Consider the following 20478-nt stretch of genomic DNA (forward strand, 5'->3'; position numbering starts at 1 on the left):
ACTGATTGTGGTTATTACCAATAAAGAATTCTTTTCAGATGACTAGAAAAGTTACTTGCATTCATTTCAAACATTTCTGCCACTTTAAGGATTGTTTTTATGCACTCTAATGAAATAATTATCTTTGTGGTATAAGTAATTTACAATACACAATCACATTCTTGCATGTAAGAAATACAAAGATGCCTCTTTATTCATTCATTTTATAGAAGAACGTAAGTCCTAGCCTGTAAAAAAAATACTAGTTCCTCTACGACTCCATTTAAAACACGTAAACTTGGATATACAATGTCAGAGCCAGAAGAATTATTCAAGAAACATCTATGTCTTTATTCCTGAATTAGATACTAATAGATAAAAAGATCAACTTCAAAATTATCATCTCATAGAAGACTGAAATTGCTCAAGTGCAATACAGTGTTTTTCTAACCTTGGTATCTTCAGGGTGATTGTGAACTTGCATGTATATGAGTGGAATGTAGAAAGATGTATTCAAGAAAAAACACAAATGCATTTCAATTCTTCTTTCATAAATGCTGTTCATATGAATCTCTGCCTGCATCTTCAAATAGATAAGGCATTGGATCATTTTGATGGTCACCTGTCAAATAAGGCCAGGTGCACTTCCCTAAATGATCCTCTGTAAGCACGTTTATTTTAAATTGAAATTTGTTTCTTCTTACTTACTTAAATTGGAGTTGAAATAAGCATGGTTTCTATCATAATGTGCTAAAGTTTGGAAATAGGGCATTAACTTGCCTAAAACCTATACCTGTTTCAGCAAATACCTTCACTGAAAAACACTACCTGCGAATTCGCAGGGGGAGCAGAATGAGAATTACTGAGAAAACCTTATCTTTCCATCACTGTCAGCCAATAGGTGTTGGTTGACTGTCTTAAAAAAGAACAAGATTAGTCCCCATAACCTTAACTCTCTTGTATGATTCAAATACAGGTAGGACAATGCAGAGATGCTAAATATGTTGAGCCTGTAAAGGCATCTGGGATTAAGAAAGTGGATCAGCAGTGACACAGAAAAGCCCATCCTAAAACACTTCCGTACTTGTGCAGTCCTGGGGGCACACAGCCGGATCTTTGCTCTCAATCACATCACAGGTGCCATCCGGACAAGTCTTGATACTTGGGGTGCATGTGGAATAGTTTGTGGTGATCCCTGTTAACACAGAAACAGACAGCTGCACAAATACCACGAGGCTTTGAAGGAAAGCATATTGCATCTTCTCAGTGCACGTTGACACACCAAACCACAGGTTACTTTTCTTTTTAAAATAAACATCTATGAATATAAATACCATCTCCCAAAGTAACAGGCAAGACAACAGCTAAAAGCAACTGGAAGAAATATATTTTTCACTATGTTTTCTGCATTTGACAGCCCTTTGGGCATGTCACTTGCAGTTACAGTGAGTATTACTTGAAAAAGAGCTAGCTGACCATTTTGAGACTGAAGAGTAGCTTTCACAACTAAGGATGTCTCTACACAATTTCACACGTACTTGAATATGAAGCTCACAAGTAGTCAAAGAGAATTGGTGATACTCATGCAGTTTGAAGGGATAAAACATCAGCACAGAAGCATCATTCTGGAAGAGTCAAGAGTACTGTCACCCGTCAGATCTGTGCTACAGACCACAGAAAACAGAGACAACAGAGACACAGCTTCTGTGCTCACTAGGTGTCTGCTGGGGCATACCTCCTCAGAGGCTCATTGCTATGTTCCAAACTCAACTCCTGGTCGCGGAGATTATCTTGCAAGCCGTAAGTCACCCATTCCAGTTACACTGCTGCAAACCCAGTTCACTACCTGGTGTTTTATGTAGCGTGTTCAGCATCCCCAGGGACAAGATCAAGAATGACCATTCCAACTTAACCTCATTTTCCTTCCTAGCACCTGTTTCATTTGGGTATTATGATTAATTTTTTAGCCCCAGCTTCTGTGTAGTTTACTATACCATGTTGTCCAGCCAGAATAAATCAGTTTATATCTATGGAAGTCAAATGCACAATTATGACTAAACAGATTTCACACAACAGAAATGTACCTTTTCCACTCCCCTGTCTCCACTGGCACCTTCCTGTTAGCACTCCCAGACCACCACACTCTTCACATTCAGCATGGTGCTTACTCACAGCACAAGAGTCAGGGCAGTCTTCCTCTTTTTTTAAAACTGTTGGGAAGAGTGTTTGCTGTCAGTGCAGGACAAGGGAGATGAATACACAAGCAAGTCAGCTCCAATCAGAAGGAAAACTCTGTTCTTAGGGGTAGATAGGAAGGAAAGAAAGGTGAAGGAAGGAGAGAAAGGCTGAACAGTGACTAACTGTCAGTAAACTTAGATGACAATTAAAGAAATGTCCAGGTGTTTCTCTTCTGTGAAATAAAGGACAAACATGATGGCATGGTTATCTTTGCTTGATAGCACACTGTCAATGCTTGGAAATGTAGAAATGTGCTAACACACTAATAAGAGAAAAATGGAGACCATAAGCACTTAGAGCTTCATACAAAACTCTTAATTAAAGGAAAACACTTGGTAATTGGGCTAATACCGTAGTAACCCAAAGAGCAACAGCTAGGAGTGTGTGACTTCAGACAGCACAAGGCTCTTTCAAAAAGAAAAGTCCACTGCAGGCTTTTGTTTCTTCTTCCTCAACCCGTTCGCCCTTGGCGTAGGAGTTGTGATATGATACAAGGGAATGGAGGCAACTGTCAGGTAGAATTGTAAGGTTCTGCACAAAGTGCGATATGGTTTGGAGAGAAATGATTATGTTTCCAGTGGAATCCTCCTCTGCTGTGGCTGTTGTAGAATATTTCTAACATTCTGCCCTTATGAACTGTTCAGTAAAATGAAGTCAACGCAATTGCTACGTGAATGTTAAGGACAAAAATTTTAAAAAAACGGAAAAATTGGAGTGAGCAGGATGATTGAATAAATATAATTAGGCCAGAGCTTTGTGGTTTCATTTATATATATACATATATATATATACACACACACATATTTTTTTTCTTCCATAGGAATATGTGGAATACAAAATAAAGGTCACACAGACACACAAAAAAGATGCTTCTAAATCAAATGTCATCATGAACATTAGGAATTGCATATGATACACCACCTTCCTGTGTATTAGTTCTTCAAACAAGTATCTGATTCAGAACTCAAAATGCAAACTTTGCTATCTGTATCTTGTAACTCAGACTCATTTTCATTGTTAGTGCCATCAGTTTATAGATACCCTGCTAATGCATCACCTAATACTCATAACTCTTGTAAATAGTAAATAGTTCCAATTGACTCGGGTACTTACGAGTTCCTTCCAATACAACAGTGAGGAGGGTTTTGGCATGTTTCCTGCTCTGCTTGTCTGTGGCTTGAATAGTGTATTGTATTTCCTTGCATTCAGGTCTGTGTAGCACTGAGGAATCATTCACATAAAGGCTTCCCCATTTGTCTTCTCGGCCCTGAAGTATGCTGACAGGATAGCAGCTTGCGTTGGGGGACAGTAACTTGTAGGTGATGTTCACACCACGGAATTTCATACAGTTTTCGATGCAGATTTTTCCTATCTAGGCTCAAACACCAACACAGAAATCACAGACAACAGAAACAAAACTATACACCAAAAATATTCTGTGCTTCCCAAAAATTTTCTGAAAGAAAAATGAGCATATTACATCTTGCAGGGTTCAGCCTTTATCTTGGGTTTACAGATTTGATATTTTATTACCAATGCGGTACGACTGCTTCAAATGTGATTTATTCTCAGTAAAAATGAGAGGTAAAGCATTACCATTGTCTTCAGGCTAACAGTGGAAATGCAAAAGAGCAAAAGTGATATTTGGTGCCTGCTGCTGACAGGCAGCAGTGTTCAGTGAGAACAAGACCCTGTGATTTGGGAAAGTCTGAGTTCAGTCCCCGCTCTGTCCCAGGCTGATCAGTGAGAAAAACTTTGGTTTTGCTTGAGAAAGCAAACAGCTCAGTGTGAACAAAGCTGAGACTCTTTTCAAATAAGACAGAAATAGAAATTGCTAATACATAATTTTCGTAATATTACAGTCAAAAAGTTTCTGGCCAGCAGAGTTCTCTGAAAGCCTTAAAAGGAATAAGAACCTCATTGTTTCCCATTTGAAATTTTTTAAACATTTTTATTTAAAAATGAAAATATGTTGGTTTGCCATATTTGAACTTCTGCCTACCCGAATATCTGTGCTAGAGCACTCTTCAGTCTGAAACAATTTATCTAAGAAGCACAGGAATGTAAAGCCCCGTCTCCTGTCCAGCTCCTATAGGAACTGATCCAAAGCTCACTTTGGTTTTTCCATTTACAAGAGTGGGATTCGGATCAGGTCCAGAAGCATTGGCTTTCCTTTCAGGGAAAACCACAATGTGAAGGGTGGGGTGTTATTTAAGGGAACTTGGTGATGGATTCTTTTCAAATGCTGCAGTTAAGATGTGTTTTCAAGTAACACCACAAAAGCATATCTGTACATCTTGGTTTTAGCATTCTTATTAAAGAATGTAAAAAAAAAAAAGAATTTTTTTTTTTGTACTGAGACCTCTTCCTATGAACCTGGACTATTTAAAGTCAGAGAGGAAGCTTTTGCAGTCCTAGAAGCATACTTTGTCATAGGACAGTCCCACTTCATCTAACTTATTCCCATTCGCATCACTGACTGGTCACTTGGCACCATTTGCTGGGGTTTTTTGTTGGTTTTTTTTGGTGGCAGGATAACATACAAAGACTATTAAAGCAATCAGAAGCTAGGCCATTTCTTCCACGCCGACTCCTCTCCACAGCATGCTGGGACTGGCAGGAAGAAAAAGAAGTAAAGACAAGACTTCAGCTGTTCATAAACTCTGTCTAGACACAAGGTCTAGACAGGTCCCTTCCAGAACCACGTCATCTTAGCTTTGGTGCTGCATTGCAACTGGCAGTGTTTTGCAACTGCTTAGGTGGTGTTTCTTTGAGGCAGTAGGAGAACATAATGATATTCCATGGCATTAACCTTTATATAGACTAGATTAAACTGTCCTTTCTGCCTGCTCTGTCATAACTGCTTTTTCCAGGCACCTTTTTGATCAACAGAAATTTCCTGCAAAGGGGATAGAGAAGAGCCCGTAAATTCAGGGTCCCTGAAGAGCACGTTATCCTTAGAGTAGCGCATGGGCCAGTTTTGCTTTCTCTGTATAACTTGAGAAGCTAAATATGACCCCCTCAAGAAGTTTTTACAAGAAAGATGGGCTTTCTCTTTTTGCCTGATTCCACGAGATAAAGCCCAAGCTTGTAACTTTGCCCTGCACTGCAGGTTCTGGAGTCGGCACAGCGCTCAGGTGCAGCAGAGCACAGCACCAGGGAAAGGAGGTAGAAGCAGCCAGTTCCTCTTTCTCATGAGGAGGGTGAAAAAGAGCCTGGTAATCAGGATTAACATCAACACACAGGGGAGGAACCTACAAAGGCGCATTTTACAAGACACACAATAGTTAATACAGAAATACCATTATCAGAAATAGGAATGGAAAAATCCACCTTTTGAGCTCCAGAGTTTAATAAAGTCTGGATAATGATAATGACAACGTTCCTCTTCACTGAATTCCAGGGACACTTGGACATACAACCTTCTCTAAAAATCTCAGCCGATGTTATTCATCATTTGTCTCAGTAAATGTCAATAGAGCTTTAAGTCCTTTGACAAGTTAAATGCCACTGGGCAAGCCTGTACTGTCAGGCCATGCTTCTGTTATTCAATTCATTTAGCTGCTCAAATAGACAAATGGCATCAGCCCAGCAGTTAATCATTTCTTCACGCTCTTGTGTTTTCCTTAGGGCAAGAGACAGTTCAGCCTTCATATTGATTTGGCCCAGTACTTTTCCTTACTGCTCTGGCACATCACAGCTAATTATGCAGACGACTTTAATAATGTGAAGTGCTGGGGACTCGGCTGCTGCCATTGACTTGTGCTCCAACCTGAGCACACTGTGAATTCAAACCCAGCCTCAGCAGCAAGTGGGTGACAGTAACTGATCGAGACCATCTCCAGAGCCAGGACGAGTTTGCATTTTGCTGGTCAAGAATCAGAACAAAATCTCTTTGTGAATTTGTGTTTAGGCAGCAGAGAGATGTCTTCCCACAGACTTGGAGTCCTTCTTGCCAGAAAAAGTCTTCCCTGCTACTACTGCCACCCAGTGAAACTGCACAGTTAGTGAGAAGCGCCATTATTTCCAGAAACCCTGAAATTCCCTTTCAGATATTTGACTGCCCTGACAACATGCAAAACCAGCAGCTTTAAAAGTTAACCATTTTTTTTTTGTTTTGTTTTGCATTCTGGAACTACAAAACTATATACTCCCAGACTTCAACCAAATGTGTTCAGGCAATCTAGGGTATGCACAGATAAACATGGTTTAACCAAATTTAATCTGGAATTAATTAATTCATAATATTATTGTATGCATACACCTATATGTAAAATCTGTGTGTATATCTATACATATATATATACACACATAAAAATCAATTAATTCATATATATTCATACACGCCTAACAGTTAAGTTTCCACACTTTTAAAAATTACAGTCATGTTGTGACATACATACAGTTGGGGCCCATTTCTAGATGCTAAGAGCATCTTGCATCTTAGATGCTATCTTACACACCTATGCTGTTTTATCTCTTAGGGGGAAACCCGCTGATTTCACCTGATCTCCAGGCAAGTTTTTTATGCTGCTGAGAATAAAGCTTTCACAATCTGGTGCTACAAAAAAACCACATCAAACCTAACATCAAAAATATTGTGATCTGCACAAAAAGCACAGAATATGCTCTGAAGTTTCTAATGGACTGCAAATTTTAAAATTGCAGCCACAAGGCATCACAAAATGTCATAAAGAAGTAGCTTTTTGTAGGGAGCCCACTGTTTGAGCACGCTCGGTATCTTTTTCTTATTTAGGATATTCAGTGCAGACTACAGGTAAAATGTCCCTTGATTAAGCCGCAGCATTTTTATTGGTTGTGTAAGGCCTCTTCCGTACTCTGAAGAGCTATCAGGCCATACTGCATTTCATCAGATCAAATATAAGAACACGCAATATATGTAACTTTCCTTTTTCTTTCTTTTTACAATTAGCCAGAGGCTTAAAGATTAATAAAACTGAATTCTTCCTTAGAAGTCTTCTAATGAATTGGTTTTCTCTGCAATTGGGATGATCATATTTTAGTCTCAATCCTCCTCTCTGCTACAAATACAGCAGCAGTTTTATAGCTTTATTTAGTTATGAGGTATACTTTCCAGCAGCTCCCCCAAAATGGCTCATCACTGATGTTTTTAATATTCACTACCATAACATTAATTATATTGAACTAGTTCCTTATTAATGCACATGTTCCATAGGAATTACATTGTAATTTTTACCTGATTAAGGTCAACCTGTTAGAAAGTGTTTCTGGAAGGCATTATTAATGGCAATCGTGGTGATTAAGCTAAAATTAGGGTTAAATTAGGAAATACATTAATTACTAACTAGCCATTATCTAGAGAAAAGCCATTAACATACTGGAATATGTAGAGCTAAGACTCCAGTAGCTGGGACAAATTTATTTTTTTGCCCTTGATATTTTTGCAGTTATTTATGCCTAAGCCACTCATGGTTACAAGTCCTTCTGTCTCTATTTCTTTCTATTTATACTTCCATGTGTAGCGCCTCTTCTATTATTATGTGATGAGAGAGCTATGTCCAGTCTACCTCCTATCCACCTCATCCAGCAACAGTCAAACTGAGATCGCATATTTCACTGATTCTACTTAAAACAGCTACAACCAATGCTTTAACGCATCTCGCCCCAGTGATCTATCTACTAAGCTCTGTCTCTAACCGAGAGTGAAAGTATAATTAACACAGTTCTTACTTGTGCAAAACGTTCAGCATTTCTGTTCACTGTGAACTGGTAAGTCACGTTTGGAAACTGAATGCTGACAGGGAGGATGGAGACATTGAAATGAAGCATCACCGATCTTTCTGGGCCGTGAAATTCTGTGTCATTCACCAAAACATCCAGCTGGAAGGAACGATGCTCTGTGACTGAAATACTTTTATTCAGTACCAGTTCTGCAAAAGAAAAGATTAGTCTATTACCGACCCACATTATTTGCAAATGTGTATTTTGATACTGCAATCCTGACAAAATTGTCTCAAATTTATACATATTTTAAAGTTAATCCTAACAGGGAACAGAAGGTGAGTTAAATATGAAAATATGCTGCTATGGAGTTATGCTCTGTGCTATTCAAGATATTTAGAGAGGTTCTCTTCCCTTCTAACTGCCATGCTGAGAAACCTGCAATCAGAACCTCTTGCTTATCAATATACACACCGTCATCCCGTACACTGCCTGTCCCAGAGATGCACAAACTCCATGTTTTCAGTACATGTTTAAAACTCAGCATTTGCTTAACTTGAAATGTCTCAGCTTTCTTTAGCTCGATATTTACAAAATGTTTGGAAGAGTTCAAGAGCTTATCGGTCAATTACTAACAAGCAACTTCTCCTTTATTTGAAGAAAAAGACCTTACTGTACTCATGTTGAGTTCCCCTCACTTGGCTGCCATTTGGGCTGAAGTGGATTTCATCAAAGATGTGCTCTACCCGAAATGTCTCACTTATCCAGGGATCATCGGTAATGATGGTTCCTGTGTATTTCTTTCTGCTGCTTTCAAGGGGATAAATAGGTGTGGTGTCTGCATCATATACAGTTAGCGTTGCAAGGACAGTCCCCTAGAAGGAAATAATAAATGACACTGCTGAATGACCTTGAAGCTTTCTTCCCCTGATACATGTTAGGAGATTGAAATATTGGCCAAATAAAACCTTACAACTTTCACTGAAGCCCACTTTCATTCAGATTCATTTTAAGCTTCAAGTCACCACTATTTCACACCTATTTGGCTCTGAGTTAGAAGCTCAAAAGAAGATGGTAGTGAAAAAGAACTTGTCATATAATCATTTGAGTCTATGTCTAAATACAGTGCTAAACTTTTGAGGTAGGAAATGAGTGCACATGCACAGCTCGATTTTTTTTTTTTTTATATCAATGTTATTCTACAATACTACTAAAAAAGCAGGTAATACGTGCACTTAAAAGACAAGAAAATACATTCAGACAGGTCAAACGCATTACCTGAAATGACAGAAGTGGTCTGGGTTGGCTGTCTTCTGCTTAGTCTACTAGATTGCTGTTCTCTACCTGGACACTGAAGCCACAAGGCCTTTAAAATTTTTATTAGTATTCTGTTGTTTCAAGGTCGTTTAGTTACTAGAAAAGATTGAAAGTTTCCAAATATAATGCTTTTTTTCCCACTGCAAAATGGCAGTGAAATTCACTATGTTCTGAACACTTTGCAGGCATGTAATTGCAAAGAGAATATTTTACTTTATAAAACAGTTTTATGAAACCTTCACTTTCTATCATCCACAGCTAAATCAAACTCCCAAATCTCAAAATGTTCAGAAGTAAAAAGGAATTACTTTATGACCAGGCAAATGTGATGTGTTCATGTGTCTTGTCAACACTTGTTCTAGTCGGGAGGTGGCAGCAACCTCCTGAAATCATTCTTTTCCCCTCCAGACACAAACATGAGCAAAATACACTTTGAAGGGAAATTTGACTGCAAAAAAAAAATGACGCTGTTGTGAAACAGAAGTCCTCTCACGAAAAATGCATCATTTAGGTCCCCAAAGAAGTGCCTTCTCTGTACCATTGACTTATAAAGGGTTGTTTCTCCGGTGGGAAGAGCCAAATTATACTTCTCCACTGAAGCAAGGGGTGTACGTGTGCAGAGGGCAGACAGAAAGACATCCAGGAGTTTAGACCTCTTGAAAGATCACCTTGGGGTGGTAAGGGAAAAGTGGGAGGGCACCATTAAAGCAAGATCCTGGAGCTCTCCCTAACAGCCTGACATCGGAAACTTTAACACCTTTGCAGGTGCAATGTTTGTCTGCAGCAGACAACCACTCCTCCTAACTTTCTGTTAACTGGTACAGCATCCTAATAAACATTCTGCACGTATCTTATATAGATTTGCATATATGGGAAGGATACACAGATACACCTGTCGTAACAACTCTCAATTTTAGTCACCTGGGGGAAGCAACCCTGTAACAAATATGGAGAAGAGCTCGGTATGGAGAGATACAGCGATACTGACCACAGTCCTAGCAATGGTCCATCCTGACCTCAGGAACTGCTAACGCTTCTTTACACTGTTTAAATCCTGACCCAAGTTCTTCTTACTTTGGAGTCTGAATAAAATATAACTCAGGGGAGAGGAATTCTACAGACTCAGCATTTTACAATCGCAGCTCTGAAGAGCATGGTGCGGCCCCATGCTTGATGCTGAGCTCCATTACCCAGAGCATGGCATTTCCGAGTCATCATGCCTCCCACCACTGCACTCCTACTTCAGGGACTAGATAAAGGAGAACATTACCTCTTTCCTGTTGAACTCCACGACAGCATCTGCAGTATCAGTGCCATTGGGAAGGAAGGGAGGAGAGTCATCTTCATCTAACACATTTACCAGGAAGGGCACCTCAACCTGCATTTCCCTGAAGCCCTCTCTCACGGTGCATTTGGCAATCAGCTCATATCTCTCTCTCTCTTCTCGATCTAGGCGCTGCGTCACACTCACGCCGGTGGTGTTCTCATTGTATCGAAAGGGCATACCTTCAGCTGAAAAACATAGCCACAGGATAAATAGGAACAATCACTTCCCATTATAGGACTCTGACAGTTTTCTTCTTTAATACTCTTTTGCAATCCAGTAAATCCATTTGGACATCATGACTGCATGATAAAAGGCAGACTCAGAAGAGAAACAGAAGGAAGCTGTGGGGCTGTATTAGGGTAGGCAGAAAACATGGAATAGATGGGAAGATCCTACAGTCTAGAAGAAGCACAATTTAAAGCTCAGGATATTCCCAGTCTGCTCTTAGCAGGTGCAAACTTCTAAAACCAATCTTTTTTCCTCAGCGAAGGAGATAGTCCTCCTTCCCGTCCTCTCTGTATATCTCAAAGGCAAAATCTTCAGGCTCAGTTCACGTTTGCAACAGAATTTCCTTTACAGAATCAATCTAGAGGATCTACCACAAAAGAGATCTTAACAGGGCAGCTGTTTACATCTATTTCTGGTACGTGACTGGCTCAGTTCCAGTTTTACCTGCCAGGAGTTTGTAGGAAATGCTGAGATTCTGACACAGATGATGAACTGAGGGTAACTGGAGCTGATGAAATGTGCCAGCTGGTTTATTCTCTTTGATGTGAAAGGAGAGATCCATTTCTGTGAAGCAAAGCTGCCTTGCTGTCAGGGAACTGCAAGCTGGTGCAGTAGCATTGATCAAGGAGAGGAAAACAGTGGTGCGTGTAGCAGAGTCGCATTCCTTCTCTTGGAAAGGGTGGGATGAAAGAAAGACGTACAGCATCACCTTTGATAACGGCATCCAGCTTCCTACAGCTTCAGAAAAAAAAGCACCAGAAGAAATATTTTATAGAAGACAAGCCAACATTTCTTTTACCCGTTTTGTGCTCTAGTCCATTATTCCACAAACCACCCTATAGTCCTATTATGTAATAAAACAATTCTTGAATATATCACCTGCTGGTTGGAAGACTTTAAATCTTAATAACCCCAGTAAGCCAAAAAACTAGAGATGTTACCACCAATTTTACATTGTAGAACCTCACAGAACGATGTCAGCATTCTGTCTTTAAGATACTGACATAAAACAGGTCACCATCAGTAATCAGCTTTTTGATAGGACTGTTTTTTGGAGGGACTAGAGCAGAGTGGGGTGGCAGAGGGAAAAAGTGTGCACAAAATGGCAATAAGTATTCAGGACAGACCCACAACAACCGCTAACTGTCATTTAAGTCACAGTGTTCTGACAGTTTATACCAGTTGAGGATATGCCCAAATATGCTTAGAGGACAAATAGCTTCATCATTTTGAAATATAAAGAGCGGGTCAAGAGATAACATAAAAGTTAAAATCAACCTGTGGCATCTACTAATACAGCCTCAAGCCTTAATTATTTTGATTACCTTGCTTTGACTACAGACGGAATGATAGCATGTCTGTAACAGATCTAATTCACTTGAAAAGATGATCCAGGTCACTTTGATCCATATGAACAAAACAAGACTCTCAAGTTCTGGATAGCTGTTCTTCCTTTGTGCAGTTACAAATAGCTATCTGATATTCATGAATACTGAGTACCAAAAATGCAGCGAAAATAGGTGAAGTATCAAGCACTCAGCACTTAAAAAATAAAGCAGTAAGTGTCTGAAGTTGAACATTTAAACATCAAGGCACCTAAGTCAAAGGGTAGTGTTGATATATAGCTCTTAACAAACTCAAGCCAGTTACTACAGACTCTCTCCAACAGCAGAATTTCTGCAACTGATCACAGTGGTATGCCATTAACTCCTCACCCATTTCCTCCTCCACCATCTAATGATACCTAATTTCCTCATAGATCAAAATCACCAAAACCAATTTACTGCTAGAGCATAAAAGAAGGGGAAAAAACTGAGATAATTCATTTCTGTAGTTCAATAGTAAGCTTCTCTAACAAAGCCAAATCTCAAGAGGGGGAGAGAGGTATACTTAACCATTTCTTCCAAGAGGTGTTTGGTGTTACAGACAAATGTACTTTGTGAATCCACATTACCAGAGTTCGAGGACTGTTTGCGTAAGAGATTGAACTAATCCAACTGCATTGGTCTGGGCACTAAGCACCCAGCATTAACACCGTGGAATTGGCTTAATTTGCATCAGTAGATGAACAAACTGCAAATCTCAATGTAAAGCTGTGACTTACACAGCTGTGAAATGCAGGAAAAAATATTACAAGTAATGCAACTTTCCCACCATATTGGAATCCACAGTGTAAGCAACTGGATCTGTCCCAGGTCAGTGCCTGCTTTGGCATATGGTTCCCTGCATTTGCTGTGGGTTTCGTTGGATCTGGTTCCTCATTTTAAAAGGGCAGGTGTTTTTTTTCCAAATTTGATGCTCATATGCTGATGGATAAATTTCGTGATCTGAATGCACTTTCCTTTAACAACAGATACTTCTAGAAGAAAAGCTGGTCTTCTCATACTTACACAGCATGTTAAAGTCTTCTCTATCCAGGCTTTTGCTGAGGTACAGAAGTCCTGTTTTTTCTCTGATTTGAAACCAATGATTTTCATGAGATCTCGCTCGAGAAATGATGAGATTCTGGCACAGATGAAAGTGGGCCACTTCCCCATGTGAATCCCTCAAGGCATGGATGCGCAGGAGCGGCGTACCTCCTGCCTGATCAATGTAGACGTTCTCCGAGTACTCTTTCCTGGGGAAGTAGAGACCAAAGGCAGCTGCAAAGGAAGGCACACAAGAGGAGAGTTGCTCCCAGTTAAAAGATTTTTGCGCTGGCATTTTCTTAAGAGATGCATTTCCCCAGAACCAAAGACTTCATTCTCTAAGGACTAAAAAAGCATTAAAAAAGATGTGGAAAAAGGCAGATCCTCATCTGGTGTAAATAAATATAGTTTTACTGCACTCAAGCCAGGGACATAGCCACCAAAAATTTGGCCTATAGTTTATGTTCAAGTTACAGAATCATCTGCTTTTTGAAAGCAAAACTGCTTCACTGTAAACATGGCCCAGTTTAAGCAGAATGCTTAATGAAGCTCTGCTTGCCAGATTTTACTTAAGTTCATATCTGGAGCTCTCAGCTGTAATTCCATTATCTCACAGATGATATTCAAAGAAGGAAAAACCCTTTGACGAAATCGCACACTTCAGAAGCCTAAACACACTCTCTGTTGAGAGAAAACAGAAACGTATCAATGGCTCGCACACTTTTCCTTGGATTACATAAAACCCCTCTTACACAGGAGTCCTTTTGTGGCTCCCTCCCTTTCTAAAGGGGCCAGCACGATACTTTTGGTACAGAAAATGGGAGTTGTTTAAATAAAATTGATATGAAAGTCTTATAAGTATTTTAAATATGACAGATGGGAAAGCTGAGAACTGACTTGCCTGAAGCGGGGAGGGAAACATACATTATTTTTAATACAATGGTTGCTGACTGACCCATTGTTCTTCCCTCCGCCTCTGACACTGCAGACATTTACATTTAGTAGGGCTCAACCGCCCCTTGATGCCTGTTTCTTCAGCTGATCTCATCTTACCAGCTCACTTTGCAATGGCCTCTCTACCCCTTTCCAATGCTTCCCTTCCAATTCTACTGCTTGCAGATACGATCACAGAGGAGCGCTTGACAAGCAAGGAAGGTACAAAGCGATGCTCGTTGCACTCATGCGCACTGAAACACTGGAACTGTCACTCTTGTACTTCACCTGAACTGACAGTCAGTACTTGCTCCCATACAGAACAATACTTGCATATTGCAGAATTTTGCATCATTTAATCTGATTTGATAAGGAGTAAGGCATATAAAAGGCTCACACATCTGCTGAACAAATGAAAATAATAACAATTTCCATATGTTACTAATACAAGACTATCTTAGCTTAAACCAAATCAGATACAACTGGAAACTATGGTAATGCAGCAGTAAAATTAGGGATATAATGCCAAAACATCTTCAAAATAGCATCAGGCTATAGCACGTATTTATTTTTTATTACTATTGGATCCATACACTGTTCTACTGAATGGAGAGGACCGCAAACAAACTGTAAACAAGAGACCTCTAATTTCATTTGGAAATACCACAGAAACCACTGTACCTTGCAATGATTCATGACATCATCGGTATCCCTGGATGCAATTACATCCATGAGATTTACAGAGGCCCATTATTTTTTCTACATATACTTTGCAATATATGAATAAAGTGGTAAAGTAATATGGTAGGTGAATTCGCTCCAAAGTAATTAATTCAAAGGGAAGCCAACAATAATCTTTTTGAGAGTTTTAGAAAAGCATTAACTCCTGACATCCCCTGCCTGGAAGAAAACTATTACTTCTGATTCTGGTGCTATCACCATCTTTTTTCTAAGTTGGACTCCTGAACATTCGTAATAAATTTCAAATATTTTTCCAGTCCCTCTGTCTGCCTTCTTTGGAGTGCAGGAAAACCTGGTGAATACGCACCACTAGAAGTCCTAACGAACTGGTTCATTAACAAGAAGGATAAGGTGATATCCAAATAGCAAGTCCAGTCCCAGTGCAGGCAAATAGACTTCCCTGAGGTATTTTCTATAAAATCTTCATTCTAGAATTATGAAAACTTCCTCACGAGAAATTCAACACTGAAAATTCACTGCTCAAGACTAAGAAATGACTTTTAACCCACTGATGCATACAAACGAGGCTTATACAACATTAGCGACAGGATAGAGAAATATTTACTTATTTCCTTATTTCTAAGACTGAGGTGAACAGTTCTTATGTGAGTGATGCTGTGTGCTCAGCATCACAAACGCATCACACGGTGCAAGAACTGGCACCGTAGCAGAGACATGAAATCACCTCCAGTAAAAGGAGCATATAGAAAGAATATATATAACCAGTATGGATGTGTAAAGTGTGAAATTGGAAAAGGGAAAAACGGGGTATTTTGAGTTGTAATTATTTATTTCCTCATCTTAAACACGTGTGCTAATCTTTATATGCTTTGCTCTACGAATCTGGGCCCACACTGCATGCTAGTATGTACACAGTCATGTTTACCAAAGCACATGAATAATTATGACAGACATTGCCACTTAAATGTCTGAAACTTTGCATGCAACTACACCTCGGCAGAGGTCAGCATCCTGACTGCTCTGCATTTGAAAGAAAATGTTGGTATTTATGCTGCAGAATCTCTGAAATTCTTTGGCATGAGCTCACAGGAGCAGTCTTCTCCATTCTTAGAAAAAAGGGGGAAAAATCCTGTAATATAAAATTTTCATTTCTGTAGATAACAGAAATACAAAACAATGTTTTGTATTTTTGAAAAGAGAGGAGGATTCCTTCATAAAATAACTGAGAATTTGCATCACTAATTAACCAGAAATGTTTTTCACAAATGTAAAGGCCACTTCAAGAAATTACGAAAAGCCACTGCAAGAAATTTAAGTAGAAGCAAGATCTTTTTCTCCCTGATTCAAATGTAAAAGCTGATGAAACTAAATTCTGTCCATCAAAAGTGTTAGTTTTTAGTACAGAGCATACTTCTATATTAAGGACAACACCTAAGGATAGTTTTAAGTGACACCATGGATCTGACATACTTTCATGTTTTACTTAGAAAACAAGTATTTCAAGTGAAGAGACTTTACAACACTGTAGAAACATAGATGGTAAAATAATAAAAAAAAAAAAGTATAAATTTGATTTAGCCATGTAATTCACCCAATGCTGCTGATCTTGAAATTACTGGGGATTCTCTAACTCCATTTCAAGCACTGAAAGAGATGAGAGGTATGCAACAGACTGCCCAGCTCACAACCACACTCTGCATATAAATCTTTGGAGGCTGATTTTGAAGGAGACCTTTGAAGTAGAAACATAGCACCCACTTCTCTGAGCTGTTCATTCCTTTAAGCCCTAGTAAGTTAAAACCAGATTCAATAAACTTGCCATCTGGCAAGTATGCTGCAGGAGTAAGAGGTTCTAATCCTGGCCACAGTTCCTTGTGTCCTGGGGAAAAGGGAAGGGGGGAAAAAAAAAAAATCAATTTCCAAGGACTTGTGCAAGCTTCCTATGGAAGCCAGATGGAGTTTTTATTGAATCTGCCATTTAAATAGAGAGGAATTGAGATGGTTACGCTCAAAACTGATGGTTAAAGTGCTTTTGCTTAGGAATTAAAAGTAGAGAAACATTTCACATTACAACATTGAAATACACCCTGAGAAGGTTGTGCTCTGTAACATACATGAGTAACGTAATATATGTAGAGAGAGGAAGAGAGTTACTGAAATATTTTGTAATCTCTCAACTTTTTTTTTAGAGTGTGCTTCAGCTCTCCTCTCTTCTACAATCAGCGCAGAAAACATGGCAACCTCTGATGGATGAGCAATATTACGTGATAATAGCATATCAGTAACATACAGAAGAGAAAAGTGATCACGTTTAAGCGGATGTAATGCTACTAATAGCTCCTACAGGAAATAGATACAGCCATGCCAGCAGTTTTCCAGTTCAGGGAGAGAAAGCAGATAAAATGAGAGTGGAGAAATGAGATTATATATATTTTGAAGCCTTGATGATTGCCTTTTGAAATAAGGCAATTTTTCATGTGGCTTTTTTCAGTTATGAATGATTAGGTAAATAATGCTTTTTTTGATACAAATTGATTTTTTGTACAAAATTTGTTGTAAAAAACTTAACACGTTTTTAGTGCTTTTTATGCTTGCCACTATAGACTTGAGTAGCATAGCCGGACTATGCTTGATGAAAACTATTAAACTGGCTATAGCAACATTATACTCTTACCATCAACCGCGATGAGGAAAAACATAATTTAACTTTTTAGTCACAGAATGAAGTGGTGTGAAATTTTTTATGAGTAAAGAAGAAGACTTCACTGTGAAAGACAGTCTCCCAAACAATGTTTGCAACCATCTTTCAAGGTGAAATTGCAGACGTCAGAAAACATGTTTTGAAGCAAATTATCCCAGTCACAAGATTTGCTCTGGGAAAGGACATGCTTAGATAACCAGGAAGCCATCTCAGCTCTACGTGGATCACGTGCAGAGTCTCAAAGCACGCTGGAGATGGTGAGGAGAGGACAACCAGCACACGGTGGGGCCACTGCTCAGGAGCATCCTGACCCCTGGTTCACAAGGCCAAGCACCCGTCCACAACGCCCTCTTCTAAAGAGAAGCCGGTGCAGGTTGTAGCAGCCAGTGAACTGCCTGTCAGTGAAACGCAGCAGCTAGCTTGCTCTTGAACCTGGGACTGAGAACCTAAGAGCTAAACCCACAGAAACAGTGAAACCAGTGCACTGTTCAAATTCAAGGCCCACCACCTAGCCAAACCATTTGCCCCAAGCTAAGCAAGCAGGTATCTTACGTAGCTCATAGTGAAAAGTCAGAGCTTAAATGACCGCTGCTTGGTTTAAGTTACACCATGTATTTGAACTAAAGGCCCAGTCTTGATTTAAAGTCTTTAAATGACTGAAATCTAACATACCTCTTTAAAGTTATTTTGGGTTTCATTACTCATGTCATCCAAAAAATGTCTCTCTAGCCTAAACGTTTGCCACCGTCCAGCTTCTTTTCACCAGATCATGCTTTAAGTTACACTTTTTTCCATTAGATGAAAACCTTCGCAAATTTCATAGGGTTGCTGGATGAACACATTTTTAAAAACACAAGCACTGGGTTGTGTTTTTAAGAAAACATAAAAAAAAAAAAATCAGCAAAATGGAAACGGAATGGGGGTTGTTTTTCATTCAGCAAGTAATATACATGTATATAATCCACGTCTCACAGAAGCTGCTCAGAGCTCCCCAGCATTCTGGAGGACAACACGACAATGTATTAAGAATAGAACAGACCTCATGCAATCAAAATCCTTAATCAAGAATTGACATGCACCTCCAAGAAAAGGGGTATCTTTTGATGCAATGATAGCCCTCTCATTGTAACATACAGGATTTAATGATATAACAGATGAACATGGGAGTCTGCTGTTAATAATCCGCCATTTGTTGCACAGCATCAGATTTCAACAAGCAATTATCTGGCAAGGTTAGTTTTGTGTTCTTGAAATAATTATGTCTACTTTTGATGAGTAGCCATTATGTTCCATTACTAGTATTAATATACCCAATGTTTGATTCTTCAGAGAACAAGAGCAGCAATGCATTTGTATATTTTAAATTAAAGGACTTAGCCCACTTAATGCCCTTCTAGCCCCTACAGAATTAAGAAATAAACTCACCCTCATAGACCAAAAAGTCAGTAATTTAGAAAAAACACTGTCGCTTAATGGAAAGGTAGCAGAAAACAGCATAGCTGGAAACAACGCTATGTGGATGGAACACCCTGCAAGGTATTCAAGACAACGTCCACCATTTAACACAGGCTGATCCATCCCATAAGAATAAAAATGTTTTTGCCAGCATTTAGATGAATGTCTCTTCAGTCAGAGACAGTTTAAGAGAGAACAATCTCCACATTATGCAGGGAATCACTCCAACCTTTCCTTCGGTTCAGCAGCAGGATTTTAAATGAAGAACTCCTCACTGCACTATCCATCATTGCACTGGGACTCATTTAAAAGATAATCACAGAAGAAGAACTATTTCCAATAGACCTGGCTGCACATCACCAGAGATGACCACTCGGAGAACTAATATTCACCAGGGCAAAACACAACTAAAGCAAAGCACCCGGGAAAGCTACTTGAACACCTCTGAAAGGGACTCATCAACAAGGGATAGCTCTGGAGCTCAGCTCATACCTGCAGCTCATGGCAGAGCACGAGCCGACAGTTTCCTTTTTTAAGCTAGGGTGAGGGCTTCAGTGTGCGAAGCCGCAGGCTGGGGAAGAGCTCGTGGTGGGCAGCACCGCTCGCTCGTCACCTCTCTCTGAGGTCCTCAGCTGACTGCGTGGTCACGGCACGAGACAGCCTGTGCCAGATGGGGACGGGGCACTGGTGGTGGAGGGACCCCAGGTCCCCTCTGCTCCCCTCTCTGTGCCTGCACAGCCAGGCATCAGGGTAAGCCAGCCTCCCCGACCCTGCTAGGTGTATAACCACTGCTCGGGGAGACTGTTTCTTGCACAAATACAATTACTAAAAATTTCTCCTGGTTTTATACAGAGAAGTCCAGTCAAATTCTGCCATCAGCTCATCGAGTTTAGGCTGCAGCGTTAGTGCCCTAGGTATAACTCCTAGTGCATTGGAGAGTCACTAGGAACAACGACAAATAGAAGAACCGGCATCCACTTCATTAATTAGCAAGCCATTAATGCGGCTCAGCAGCATGACATTATTTATTTTTGGGTGTGTTATTTTTAAGCTGATCATGACAGAAATTGTAACAGATGTGAGATGAACCAGAGAACATAAGACACTATTAAAGTGAAAATGAAATTAATTCCTTTCTCATAAAGCTGCTCCTCTGGACCCTAGGTTAGAGTAGACTGGGGAAAGATCCCTGTTAGAGCTTCATACCAGAATTTTCTGAAAGTATGCTCAAACTTTATGGAGCTGGGTAATTTCTAAGTTTCACCTGTTGCATACATTTAAATGTAGCACAATTGTTACAGAATGATAGAATTAATTTCAATAGCAGCAGTATCAGTGGAATACATGTGTTTTACAGAATACGATACTTCCAGAGGGAACAGGTCCTTACAAAGTGATGGTAAGCAGAAACAATACTTAACTGGAATATATTCCGGACCTGTTAAACTGGTCTGCTTTAAGTTAATTGCCTCTCTTGTGATTTTCCT

The 20478-nt window shown here is 39.6% G+C and overlaps 2 protein-coding genes across 9 annotated transcripts in view; one reads left to right on the forward strand and one right to left on the reverse strand.

Annotated features, from left to right (window-relative positions):
• Window positions 1-20478, forward strand: part of LOC148054794 (uncharacterized) — a 97164-nt gene that overhangs the window by 42028 nt on the left and 34658 nt on the right. The window contains exon 4 of one of the 8 annotated variants that reach the window (XM_087763728.1): window positions 10691-11175. The exons of 5 other annotated variants lie outside the window; for them this stretch is intronic. The gene's annotated coding sequence lies outside the window, so the exon portion shown is untranslated. Of the gene's footprint in view, window positions 1-7721; window positions 7774-10096; window positions 10236-10690; window positions 11176-20478 lie in introns of those variants that run through there. 2 more of the 8 variants (XM_087763733.1, XM_087763740.1) reach the window with 2 other exon arrangements.
• Window positions 1-20478, reverse strand: part of RET (ret proto-oncogene) — an 84688-nt gene that overhangs the window by 26836 nt on the left and 37374 nt on the right. Inside the window, exons 2-9 of the mRNA XM_087763724.1 lie at window positions 13183-13434; window positions 11237-11530; window positions 10508-10749; window positions 8594-8795; window positions 7930-8129; window positions 3331-3589; window positions 2064-2189; window positions 1064-1174 (exon numbers count right to left, since the gene is read on the reverse strand). Coding sequence (XP_087619850.1) covers window positions 1064-1174; window positions 2064-2189; window positions 3331-3589; window positions 7930-8129; window positions 8594-8795; window positions 10508-10749; window positions 11237-11530; window positions 13183-13434 — 1686 coding nt within the window. The remainder of the gene's footprint in view (window positions 1-1063; window positions 1175-2063; window positions 2190-3330; window positions 3590-7929; window positions 8130-8593; window positions 8796-10507; window positions 10750-11236; window positions 11531-13182; window positions 13435-20478) is intronic.

The sequence above is a fragment of the Nipponia nippon genome, unplaced genomic scaffold, assembly GCF_047370975.1.
Source record: "Nipponia nippon isolate SJK-2023a ecotype South Korea unplaced genomic scaffold, ASM4737097v1 scaffold_3, whole genome shotgun sequence".
Lineage (NCBI taxonomy): Eukaryota > Metazoa > Chordata > Aves > Pelecaniformes > Threskiornithidae > Nipponia > Nipponia nippon.